Source organism: Sapajus apella, unplaced genomic scaffold (assembly GCF_009761245.1).
Source record: "Sapajus apella isolate SASKATOON/1434 unplaced genomic scaffold, GSC_monkey_1.0 scaffold59, whole genome shotgun sequence".
In the NCBI taxonomy this organism is placed as follows: domain Eukaryota; kingdom Metazoa; phylum Chordata; class Mammalia; order Primates; family Cebidae; genus Sapajus; species Sapajus apella.
The window spans coordinates 3,604,203-3,617,534 of NW_022436999.1; the positions used below are offsets into that span (position 1 = coordinate 3,604,203).

The 13,332-nt window shown below is 46.1% G+C and overlaps 1 protein-coding gene across 2 annotated transcripts in view; it reads right to left on the reverse strand.

Moving 5' to 3' along the window:
- The window catches only part of PLEKHD1 (pleckstrin homology and coiled-coil domain containing D1), a 34,692-nt gene that overhangs the window by 7,549 nt on the left and 13,811 nt on the right, over positions 1 to 13,332 (reverse strand). Inside the window, exons 2-7 of one of the 2 annotated variants that reach the window (XM_032245798.1) lie at positions 12,643 to 12,878; positions 12,421 to 12,514; positions 11,961 to 12,050; positions 11,671 to 11,747; positions 10,793 to 10,884; positions 9,746 to 9,798 (exon numbers count right to left, since the gene is read on the reverse strand). In XM_032245798.1, coding sequence (XP_032101689.1) covers positions 9,746 to 9,798; positions 10,793 to 10,884; positions 11,671 to 11,747; positions 11,961 to 12,050; positions 12,421 to 12,514; positions 12,643 to 12,659 — 423 coding nt within the window. In that variant the 5' untranslated portion in view covers positions 12,660 to 12,878. The remainder of the gene's footprint in view (positions 1 to 9,745; positions 9,799 to 10,792; positions 10,885 to 11,670; positions 11,748 to 11,960; positions 12,051 to 12,420; positions 12,515 to 12,642; positions 12,879 to 13,332) is intronic. The other variant, XM_032245797.1, reaches the window with a different exon arrangement.

Consider the following 13,332-nt stretch of genomic DNA (forward strand, 5'->3'; position numbering starts at 1 on the left):
CAAGCTGTAAACATCTCCGGGATTACATCTGAAAAATCACAAAGGCACCCAGCTTTTTTTTTTTTTTTTTGAGACAGAGTCTCACTTTGTCACCCAGGCTGGAGTGTAGTGGCCTGATCTCTGCTCACTGCAACCTCCACCTCCTGGGCTCAAGCAATTCTCCTGCCTCAGCCTCCCGAGTAGCTGGGATTGCAGGTGCATGCAACCATGCCCGGTTAATTTTTGTATTTTTAGCAGAGATGGAGTTTCACCATATTGGCCAGGCTAGTCTCAAACTTCTGACCTCAGGTGATCCGTCCCCCTTGGCTTCCCAAAGTGCTGGGATTATAGGCATGAGCCACTGTGCCCAGACAGGCACCCAGCTCTTACAAGTCCGAGGCCTCTACTGCTTCAGAAATGATCACCTGGGACTGACCTGGAGGCTCCACCCACTCCGGGAAAGCCCCTTTCTCCAACACTCCAACTTGCAAATATTTCCCAGTACTTAATATTACACTGGGATATCTTTTTGTAGTTGAAAATGGGGGGAGCGTCAATGATTAAAACCCACTCTTTCCCTCCCTAGCATTTAAGTGCCTCGTGATGCCAGCAGATCCCAGCTATGCCTCCAAGAGGCAGAAAGTGAATCTGATTCACCTGAAAATAATATGGCAAGACAAGCATTTGGCTTGGAATGATTGGAATCTCCTTCCTTCCTCAGTGGTCCCAGATATATGCGATCAGATGCTTTTCTACCTGAGTCAGTGCTACATGTGCCTGGGCAGCATTTATTGCTCTGTGAAAGAGTCAGAGAAACAGGCACGCATGAATCAGCAACTCCAGTGTCAAAGGAAATTTAAAGGCAATTAAAATCTCCATCAGATGCTTCAATCTCCTTCTTGGTTTTCCTGCCAAGAGATGGTCCAAGCTCTGCTTGACTGGCTCTCATGACAGCCCATTTCACCCCTGAACAACCCTGGCAAAAGCCTTTCCTTATCAGCTCAACCGTCTGCTAGATAATTCTTTCATTCATGCCACACATGTTTGTTGAGTGCCTAATATGGTTCAAGCATCTGCCAAGCTATGCACTGAGGATGTGAAGATAAACAAAAACAGTTGTATCCCTGCTCTCAGGGAGCTCACAGTCTAGTGCAACTATTAATGAAACCAGGTCCGGGAGAGGTGGCTCATGCCTGTAATCCTAGCCTATGGGAGGCCAAGGTGGGTGGATTGCTTGAGCTCAGGAGTTTGGGACCAGCCTGGCTAACATGGCAAAAACCCATCTCTACTAAAAATATAAAAAATTAGCCAGGTGTGATGGTAAAAGCCCATAGTTCCAGCTACTTGAAGGGCTAAGGCAGGAAGGTCCCTTGAGTCCAGGACGCAGAGGTTGTAGTGAGTCGAGATCATGCCACTGCACTCCAGCCTGGGCAACAAAATGATGCCCTGTCTCAAATAAAACCAGGATTTTAGATCAAATGCAAACATGAAATATTACCAAAATAATCAGACACGTTAGAGTAGCATTACAAACCAAGATACATGATATGCGGGACAGGGACATGTTCTATGTAAAGCTACCCTGATGGGCGTGGAGCAGGTATGCAGTGTGGGGTGGGGTGAGATCAGGTGATTCTTCAGCTGACCGATGAAGGTGAATTAACAGAAGGAAAAAGGAGCATTCCAGGCAGAAGGAAAGGTATGTGCAAAGGCACTGTGGGAACTGCTGCCCTAAAAGAACCAAGGTTGGCCCATATGGCCGGGCCCAGAGTGAGAGTGAACATGATGGGAGGAAAGCTGGACGGGCTGACAGTGGCTGTCATTTATTAAGCACTTCCTACGTTTCAAGCAGTTTGCATGTGGTCTTCCCGGTACCACTGCCATGGAGTACGGCCTCATTTCGGAGAGTGCTACCTGTGCCCTCTCTGTCTGTGCTAAATCCAAGGCAATCTAGGCCACTCCCACCCCCCTCCTCTCCACCTTTATTTGCTATTTATGTGCAAACAACACCTATGTTGATACCTCTAGTCTCTGCTCTCGGTTGAGCTCCATCCCATTTTATCCAACTGTTGGCTTCACATCTCCAGCCAGATATCCAAAGATATCACAAACCCATGTTCAAGAACAAATTTATGATCTTCCCCAGCAGACCTTGTGATCTTCCCAGTGCACCCTGACTCAGGGAATGCACCACCATTCACTGTGCAGGTGAGAAACTTCGGAGTCATGCTTCACCCTGTCCTTCCCCCTCTATTCCTTCCCCCTCAAGTCCAGTTCATATTGCCACCGCCTGCAACCCTGCTCTAGAACCTGCCAGGCAACTTCTCTTCATCTCACTGCCCTGCTCTGGTTCACACGGCTGTTAGGTCTTGCCTGGACTAATGCTGTGACCTCCCACCTGGGCTCTTTGCACTGTTTTTGGCCCCTCTTCATCCTTTTGCCCATACTGCAGCCAACATTACTACTTAAAATAGAAATCACTGTAATCCCAGCACTTTGGGAGGCCAAGGCAGGTGGGTTGCCTGAGTTCAGGAGTTCAAGACCAGCCTGGGAAACATGGCGAAACCCCATCTCTACAAAAAATACAAAAAATTAGCTGGGCATGGTGGTGTGCAACTGTGGCCCCAGCTACTTGGGAGGCCAAGGCAGGAGGATCACTTGAGCCTGGGAGGGTGAGGCTGCAGTGAGCCAAGATCATGCCATTGCACTCCAGCCTGAGTGACAGAGGGAGACAACCCTCCCCCCCAAAAAAATGGAAATCAAATCATGTTACCCACACTTTTTCCTCACTCCCTACTCAAAACCTTCATTGCTTCTTCTTGCTCAGGAAGAGAGATAAAAAATAGAAGGTTATTTTTAAAAATTACATACAATGTATCAGTATGTTGCCAATAAAACTGATGTTTTCAAAGAATGTTGAATGACATGGAAAATGTATAATGTTAATGAAGGTATGATGAAAAGTATAATGAAAAGCCAGTCCATAAAACTGAATATCCAATATGCTCACAATTATATTTAAAATATACCATATTTAAGAATAATCTATAGGGAAAAAAAGACTAAAATGAAAAACACCAAAAAGTTTGGTGACAGTTGTCTGTCAATTATGGGATTAAGGATAAATTTTACTTTCTTATTCATGTTTTACAAGTTTTCTACAAAAAGCATGATTTCTACCATTAGGGGAAAAGTTATAGATTAAGGAGGAGAAAGAAAGAGAATTGAAGAACTTCAGTTTGTGTCCAGCATGTAAGGAATTTAGAAGTTGTCACTCCATTCTAACAAGTAAAAAGCTGAACAAGGCTGGATGCTGTAGTTCATGCCTGTAATCCCAACACTTTGGGAGGCCAACGTGGATCGCTTGAGCCCAGGAGTTTGAGAACAGCATGAGCAACACATTGAGACCCTGTCTCTAAATAAAATAAAATAAAATTAAAAATCAAACAAATTGAAAAATCAACAAGTATTCTTACATCAACAGAGAAGTGAGGTCATAGAGCAAAGTTCTATTCCCAAAATTGAAAAGATGGACAGATTAATACAGCTTGGATATTTGTTCCTGCCCAAATCTCATGTTGAAAATGTAATACCCAATCTTGAAGGTGGGGCCTGGTAGGAGATATTTGGATCATGGGGGAAGATCCTTCATAAATAGCTTGGGTCACCCCCTTGGTGATAAGTGAGCTCTCGCTCTGAGTACACACGAGATCTGGTACACACGAGATCCACTCCCTGCAACCTCCGCTTCCTGGGTTCCAGCGATACTCCTGACTCAGCCTCCTGAGTAGCCGTGATTACAGGTGTGTGCTACCATGCCCCACTAATTTTTTGTATTTTTAGTAGAGACGAGGTTTCACCGTGTCAGCCAGGATGATCTCGATCTCCTGACCTCATGATCCACCTGCCTCGGCCTCCCAAAGTGCTGGGATTACAGTTGTGAGCCACTGCACCCAGCCAAACTCCTTTATTTTTTATATTTATTTATTTAGATGGAGTTTTGTTCTGCCACCCAGGGTCTGGAGGACCATGGTACGATTTTGGCTCACTGCAACCTCTGCCTCCTGGGTTCAAGTGATTCTCCTGCCTCAGCTTCCTGAGTGGCTGGGATTACACACCACCACGCCCAGCTTTTTTTTTTTCTTTTTTTTTGTATTTTTAGTAGACATGGGGGTTTCACCATATTGGCCAGGCTGGTCTTGAACTCCTGACCTCAGGTGATCCACCCACCTTAACCTTCCAGAGTGTTGGTGTTACACGCGTGAGCCACCATGCCTGGCCAATTAAACTCCTTTAAATGTATTTCAGCTGAAGTGTTTCTTTTATCAAATGAAAGTAAAATAAAAACTTTTACTTTTCTTATTTGTAATTGACCTAACAGATAATAGCAAACAAAGTAGCTGGTTATGTATAATTATCTATCTGCTATATACACTTATGTATAAGTGAAACGAATGACAATAATATTAAAAGAAACAGGAAGGAAGAATTGGAAATATTTTGTTATTATAAGGTACTTGTATTATTAGTGAAGTGGCATAGTGTTATTTGAAAGTGACTTTGGATTAGTTGTAAATGTATATTGCAAAACTCAGGATAGCCACTAAAAAGGGGAGAAAAAAATATATAACTGATATGCTAAGTGAAGAGAGAAAATTGAATTGTATGAAATGCACAATTAAAACCCAGTAGGGCCAGGCATGGCGGCTCACATCTGTAATTCCAGCACTTTGGGAATGCGAAGGTAGGATTGCTTGAACCGTGAGTTTGAGACCAGCCTTGGCAATATAGCAAGACCCTGTCTTTATTTCTTAAAAAATAAAAAATATCATTTTCACTCAGGATTCTAATAAATGTGATTTTTAAAAAGATTTTAAAAATTAAAAAGAAAGTAACACAGAAGGCCAGGCATGATGGCTCACACCTGTAATCCTAGCACTTTGGGAGGCCAAGGTGGGAAAATTGCTTGAGCCCAAGAGTTTGAGGCCAGCCTGGGCAACACAGTGAGATGTAGTCTCTACACACACACAAATTAATTAATTAATTAATTAATTAGCCAGGCGTAGTGCATGCCTGTAGTCCCAGCTACTCATGAAGGCTGAGGCAGGAGGATTTTTGAACTTGGAAGGTCAAAGCTGCAGTGGGCCATGACTGTGCCACTGGACTCCAGTCTGAGCAAGGAAGCAAGACCCTATCTCAAAAAAACACAAAAAACAAAACAAAACAAACCCCACACACATATGTGGAGGACAAAAATAAGAACAAAGAATAAGGACAACAAATGAAAAACACTAACAAATATGGTAAATACTAATGCAAATATATCAATAGTCACTTTAAATGTCAATGGTCTAAACACACTAATTAAAAGACTGAGATTGTCAGAGTGGACCAAAAACCAAGACCCAGCTATATACTGCCTGCAAGAAACCCACTTTGAATATAAAGACAGATGCAGACTAAAAGGGATGGAGAAAGATATATCATGGTAATACTAATCAAAAGAAAGCAAAAGTAGCTGTGCTAATTTCAGACAGAGCAGACTTTAGAGCAAGGAGAGTTGTTAGGGATTAAGGGGAGCATCACATAATGATAAAAGGGTCAATACTCCCAGAATACATAACAATTTGTAATGTGCGTATGCCGAACAACAGAGCAACAAAATACATGAAGCAAAGTCCTGATAGAACTGCAAGGAAGAAATAGATGAATCCACCATTATAGATGGAAACATTGACACCTGTCTATCAGAAACCAACAGATCTAGAGGGGAGAAAAAACAGTAAGGACGTAGTTGAATTCAACAGTCCCATTAATCAACTGGATATAACTGACACCTGTATGAACTGAATTTTGGCATTCCCTCAAAATTCCTACATTGAAGCCCTAGCCCTCAGTGCGGCAGTATTTGGATATAGGGTCTTCATGAGATAATTAGAGTTAGGTGAAATCATAGGGATGAGACCCTCATGATGGGATTAGTGCTCTTATGAGAAAAGACATCAGAGAGCTTGCTCTTTCTCTCTCTCCATGCATGCTCAAGAAGAGGGTATTTGAACACACAGTGAGATGGCAGCTGCCTACAAGCCAATAGAAGCCTCAGAATGAAGTCTGCCTTGTTGGCCCTTGATCTAGGAATTTCTGGTCTACAGAACTGTGAGAAATAAATTTCTATTGTTTAAGCCACTCAGTCTACGGGTTTTGCTATGGCAGATCAAGACTAAGAGATGTATGGATTATTTCACCCAAAAACAGCAGATTCTACATAATTTTCAAGCTCATTTGGAACATCCGCCAAAATAGACCACTTTCTGGGCCATAAAACACACCTTAACACATTTTTTAATTTATTTTTTAATCTTTAATTTTTTTAGAGACAAGGTCTTGCTCTGTCACCCAGGCTGAAGTGCAGTGGTACAGTCATAGCTCACTGCAACTCCTGGGTTCAAGTGATCCTCCTGCCTCAGTCTCCTGAGTACCTAGGACTACATATGCCTGGTGAATTTTTTTTCTTTCTCTCTCTCTCTCTCTCTCTCTCTCTCTTTTTGGTAGAAACTGGGCCTTGCTGTGTTGTTCATGCTTGCCACAAACTCCTGGCCTCAGCAATCCTCCTGCCGTGGTTTCCCAAAGTGCCGAGAGCACAGGCATGTGCCACTGTGCCCAGAAAACAAATATGGAAGAATAGAAATCATATATTGTCTGCCCCTAAACCACAGTGGAATTGTGCTAGAAATCAACAACAGAAAGTTAGCTGGAAAAATCCACAAAATACGTGAAGATTAAAAAACTTCTGTTATTTCTAAATAACAGATGTGTCAAAGAAGAAATATCAAGAGAAATCTAAAAACATTTTGAACTAAATGAAAGTAAAAATACAACCCACCAAAATTTGTTGAAGTAACAAAAGCAGTGCTTGGAGAGAAATGTATAACATCATATTAACATATTAGAAAATAAGAAATATCTAAAATCAAAAATCTAAGCTTCCACATTAGGAAATTAGAAAAAAAAAAGAGAAAAAATTAAACCAAAGGTAAGAACAAAAAAGAAACAAAAGAGCAAAATCAATGAAACTGAAAACAGGAAATCAACAGAGAAAATCAATAAGATCAAAAGCCAGTTCTTTGAAAATATAAATCAAATTCATAAGACTCTAGTCAGGCTAAGTAAAAAGATAGAAGACATAAATTGTTAATATCAGAAATGAAATCAGGGAAGAGGGGACATAACAGCTACCACAGACATTAAAAGGATAATAAAGAACTATGGTGAATAACTCCAACAAATTTGATAACTCAGATGAAATGGACCAACTCCTTGAAAGACACAATCTATCAAAACTTATACAAGAAGAAATAGACAATTTGAATAGGCTTATATTTATTAAATAAATTGAATCAATAATTAATAACTTTCCAAAACAAAAAGCACCAAGCCCAGATGGGCTCACTGATGAATTCTACCAGGAGAATTCTGCAGGAGACAGGTGGACCCATCCTTTGCATGAGAAAGTTAAGGAAGGAGAAACTTTGACCGAATAACTCAGTGGCAAAGAGTAGAACCTGAGCTCTATTCCAGATCTAGAGCATGCAGCTGACAAAAAATGAGAACTAAGTTCTCATTTGAGGCAGAGTTCTCTTCCTGCCCAGAACAGCCTTCATGGTGGGTACCAGCTGGGCCTGAATCTCATTCACATTTTATACCAGAAAGCCAGGGAGTTCACAGCTGACAGTCCTCCCCCCTTCATTGTGCTGTGGCATTAAGGGAGCCCTGTGTGCAGCGGGTCTCCGCTGTCCTAATTTCCTGGCTAAAGACCTAGATAGAGTGTCTAAATTTTCCTCCAGCCAACTGCTGCCCCAGATTTAGCCTCTCTGATGGATAAGTCTGTCTCTCTCCCTGCCAGTGGCTGTGTCTGCCACTCCATCCCATCCCTAGGCACCTGTTTTTAATTTGCTGACAATACCAAAACCTCACTTAAAATGTATAGAATTATATGAAGAAAGTGCCAAAACCCTGACATAGGACCTAGAGGAGAGCCTGCAGACACAGAGGCCCAACTCTGGGCGGTAGAAGAAGACTCGGTGCCACCATGATGCCAGTCCTCAAATCCATGTCATCCAAATACAAATCCCCAGTCTTTTTTTTTTTTTCTCTTAAATCAACAAAATGATTTTGAAGTCCAGCGGGAAGCATAAATGAGCAAGAATAACCAATACAATTTTAGAAGAAGAAAACTGAGGGTAGATTGTCCTGTTGGATTAAAATCAAGATGTAAAGTTGCAAAAATCAATCCCATTCATTTCCTGATTCATTCCACAAACATCTATTAAGAACTCATCTTGGGCCCGGAGCTGTGCCAGGCCCTGAGAATGTTTGGGGTGCAAAGGGGATATGCTATTTTTTGATGCCTGTTTCAGAGCCCAGGGATGTGACTGGGAAAGGTGAGGACTTCCCAAGAGTCAAGTTAGAGGGTCTGAGCCAAGGCGGATAGCCCGAGCCCTGTGACTTGCCTGGGAGAGGACAAGGACAAGTGACTAGGTAAAGAGCAGTGGACTGAATCAGGCCCTCCCTCTGCAGGCGGCTCTGGTCAAGCCATTCTGCCGCTTCAGGCCTCAGACTGTTCACTTGCAGGGTGGCCTATATTAATAATATGATCATAATGCCAGCAAACATAGATATTCATTAAGCATGTACTATGTGCCAAGCACTTTATATATAACATCTCACTAAATCCTCACAACATCCCTAAGATGGATTCTATTATCATCCGCATTTTTGAGATAAGAATATTTAGAAAAGTTCAATAACTTGCCTGAGGTCACAAAGCTAGAAGTAGTCAAGGTCAAATGCAAATACAGGCAGCCTGGCTCCAAAATCCACAGTGCTACCCACTATCGCCCCCTGCCTTTCAGATGTGGTAATGACTCCTCAGAACAGGCAAAGCCCAGTGCTTTTTTTTTTTGAGGAGTCTGTGTCACCCAGGCTGGAGTGTGCAATGGTGTGATCTCGGCTCACTGCAACCTCTGCCTCCTGGGTTCAAGTTATTCTCCTGCCTCAGCCTCCTGAGTATCTGGGATTACAGGTATGGGCCACCATGCCTGGCTTCATTTTGTATTTTTGGTAGAGATGGGGTTTCATCATTTTTGGCCAGGCTGGTCTTGAACTCCTAACCTCAGGTGACCTGCCCATCTTGGCCTCTCAAAGTGCTGAGATTACAGGTGTGAGCCACTGTGCCTGGCTTGCACTGAGATTCTAAATGAAGAAGATGGCTTTGGTGGCTCCCCACCTTCAGACAAGGCAAGAGTTTCCTTTACCCTCCTGGCTGCCTCAAACCAGTGCTTAGCCTGCTCTGGACTTTTGACATTCAGAGAATGAACTTCTGAGGTCATCAAGTCCAATAGCCCTCAGGGGCCAGATGCCCCTCTCTGGAAAACAGAGGGCATTATGGCCCCCTGTGAACATCATTGACAAGCGGTTCATTACCTACTGATGCAGCCGATGACATTTTGGATGGCTCTCTCTCGAGAAGGTGATCACCCATCCTTTTCACTTCACTCCCAGGGGTTGGTAAGGAGAAAGACGCTTTTTACCAACAAGCTACAATCAGTCCCAAGCAAGCACTGTGATCCCACTCGGCCTCCTCGCTCTTCCCCGTCTGATCTTCCAGCAAGTCCTCTGTGCACTGAACTCCCCTGCATCATTCCCTAATGCCAGAAACCCGAGTCATCACACCACAGCAGCTGAGGGCCCCTTGGTGTGAGCCTACCTCTCTCTGCTCCCTCTGAAGGCAGAGTTCTTCCGTCTCTTCCATCAGTTTGTCTGCCAAAACAAGCACACACACATTCACAAAAGTGCTCTAAGGTCCTGAGGGAGTTGGTGCCTGAGGTGGTCACTGTCACCCCCAGCATCTCCCAAGGAAGGGTCCTGCAGCCCTGCCAGCCAGAGGGTGGGCCAGCTCGTGGTGATGGAAGCTGTCACCCTCCTTCCCCATCATCATCCTGCTTTTTCCATTCATAGGATTATGAGGGGCCTTATCTTTGGAAGTTCAAAGCGATCTCTGCATCCCCAGGGCAGCTGCATCTGGGCTAGTCCTACACCCACCTTCTACCTGCTCTAATGCCTGGCTAGCAGGGAGGGCAGAGTCCTGGGGCCAGGGAGGTTCTGAAGCAGGTATAGGGGAGCCAGTGCTGGGGCCCCAAGTGCCTAAGCAGGCAGAGGGGAGAGGGTCCCAGGCTGAGGGCAAAACCTCAGTTTCATCATCTTCTCTCAAACAGTGCATATTTACCAACCAGTCAAGGGCACAGGGGCCTGGAACTCCATGGCAAGATTTAAAATGGTCTGGAGCAGGGGTGCTGGGGACGAGCCAAACCCTGGGGACCCAGGACAGGATAACAACATCAGCTCCACTTATGGAGCCCTTACTGCATGTCCGGCACAAGCACTTACAGACATTTTCTCATTTAGCCCAATCCTCTAAAAGCTAGGGACTATTTTCAACTCAATTTTAAGAATGAGGAAATTGAGGCTTAGAGAGGCTGAGCTGCCTACAGATATACATAGCTGATAGACGAGTGACAAGTGATGAAACTGGATCCAGAGACCAGGCACTTAACCACCAGACACTCCTGCCTTTGGTCATGCTGGCCAAAAGGAGGCAAACTGCACCAGGAAGCCCTTCAGGTGCTAAACTGGTCTCTGTCCCCTCATAGCCCCACCTGAGAGATCATCACCCCTGCTGGGCCCTCTACCAAGCCCCTTGCCATAGCCCCTGGTCCCCAAGTGCTACCATTAGGGAACCACTCCTCCAGCCAACCTAAATACTCCTGCTTTTCCTTAGCTAACTGCAGCCCCTGGGCCTCCAGGCTTTTGATCATGGCTTCTCCCAGCTGGGCATTCTTCCAGGTCCTGGGGAGGGAGGGCAGATGGGAAAGAGGAGAGAAGAGGAAGAAACAGAAAATCATTAAAGCCGAAGGGTGGAGGGGAAAGAAGACATACATCTTATACTTGCCCACCCTTTCTCCTCCAGAATCTCAGCTTGCGTTCACTCTGGCACCCATGGCTCTGGGCATGCCACCAGCAAGAATCAGTTACAATAGCTGGAGGCTGGCCCAGGCTGCAAAGTGGGCCACTGTGGGCTGGGCCAACAGCACTTTTAGAGCAGGGAAGAGATTGCTTCCCGGGTGGCTTTTTACATCACTGAATGTCTACCACCCAGGGCAAGGCCTGCCACAGAGCAGACGGTCAGCGTTGTTTGTTGAACTGAAAGTATCACCTAGCCTGACCAGGCAGGTGCCAGGGCAGTGGTTTATGTACAAATGGACTGGGTTGACTGGGGGTTTCCGTGATCTTGACCCCAATTTACAACGCACCAGCTCTGGTCCTTGCTAGAGTTAATTATGGGCCTAGGGAGGTGAGATGGGTGTCAGGAGGCATCAAATACGCTTCCCAAGAGTAGAAACAAGCAGTGCCCACCCCTGCCACCTGTAACTCTAGATACTTTCCAAGCTTACTCAGGGGACCCTTCGCAGATGTGCTAAAACCTGGCCTGTCTCCTCTCACCTACCCTAGCCCTCTCCCACAGCCCTGGCCCTGTGCCCACCATGGTCCCAACAGAGAGGCAGGGAGTTCAGGGGCAGCCCTGCCCACCCCTTCCTGGACCCACAGGTCACCCTCCTGTCTGTGAGGACTTACACCTTCCCAGACTCCTGCAGCATCTCCAGCCACTGGATCTGCTCAAACTCGGACTCAGCAGCAAGCAAGATGTTCCCCTGCCAGGAAGAGGAGCCATGGGCGTGCCTGGGAGGCAGCCACGCTGAGGGTGATAGAGGCCCACCTCTGCCCTGTCACCATCCACCCCACATCTCTGGGTGCTGAGGCCCATCTCCCAGACCAGGCCTTGGCAGGGGAGGGTTTGTCCCAAAGGGGCCTGAGAGGCTGGTCTGCTCCTGCAGAGCCCAGGCTGAGAGAAGAGCTCTACTCACATGGAAGTCCTGGTGGGAGATCTTCATGGCATAGGGCATGCTGGGCTCTTCTCTGGCCTCCACCAGGCAGCCCCCCAGAGGGATGACGCCCTGAGGAAGAACCAGAGCAGGCAGCTCCCACCCCACCCAGTTTAGGTCACTCAGGGGTTCTGGGGGTCCCTGGACAAAGCCAGGTCCTGCCAACTGCCCCAGGATGGAAGCTAGACCCTGGGGCCATGGGACAGAGGCCATAACTGCCTTTCAGAGAGGAGGAAGGGCTGGGGCAGGGGCTGGGGCACAGGAGGGTGGGGGTCCAGCCCAGGACAGGGGCAGGGGGTCTTTTGCCCCCAGAGGATTTGCTTTCCAGACTCTCTGCTAGACCAGAGCAAGAGAGCAGATAGTCCCCGCCCCTCACAACATCCAAGCCCTGATGCCCACACTGGGCCCTCCCCTGCTGTGGCCCCAGGAGGGACCGCCTTACCTTAGGATGTATATTGAAGTATTTATTGGTTTCAAAGCTCTTTTTTTCGCTCTCAGAGTAGTAAAGCAGAAAGCTCTCTTTGATGATGAAAAACCTATAGTGGGTGGTGGGGAAGGAAGGGCAACCAGGAGAGAAGGGGTGAGGCTTGGGACAACAAGAGCACCCCTGGGGGCCCTGGATTCACATGGGAGCCCATGAGGACACCAGTTCAGACATCCTTACCCACTCAAGTTGCACATCCTCACAAAGGCGTCAGCTGGCTGGTGACCTCCCTACAGGCAGCTTGACCCCTGCACGGGAGGCAGCTGCAGCTGGGCCCCCACTACTGGCTTTAAGGTCTGGCTCCCTCTGTTCTGCTGAACCACCACCCTGGCTCCGCACAGCAGGACAGCTGTAGGCCTTCCCCTTGCGTACCTTCAGCGCCTTGAGTTCTCACCTGTGGTCACTGAGGGTCTCCTCTGGGAGGAGAAGGAAGGCAAGAAGATGCAAAATGCTAAGATGGGTCTTTGGCAAGTAACATGAAAGCTGGCAATCAAATGAGATTGGGGTACCAGGTCAGCGAGGCCAGGTCTGCAGCCCTGAACACCCCAGTGTAACACTGTCATCCGCTTTGTCTCAGGCTGCTCCCCAGCCTCCTTCTGGGATTCAGGTCTAACTGAGGGGCTCTGTGACTTTGGTGCTTTTTGACTGCTGGGGAGGCCATGTCCTTAATGTCAATATGTGGAGCATTTGGATCCGCCCCAGGGAAGGAAGGAGAGAGAGAGAGAAAGAAGGAAGGAAGGATAGAAAGAAAAAAAAGAAAGAAAGAAGAAAGAAAGACAAGAAAGAAAGAAAGAAAGAAAGAAAGAAAGAAAGAAAGAAAGAAAGAAAGAAAGAAAGAAAGAAAGAAAGAAAGAAAGAAAGAAAGAAAGA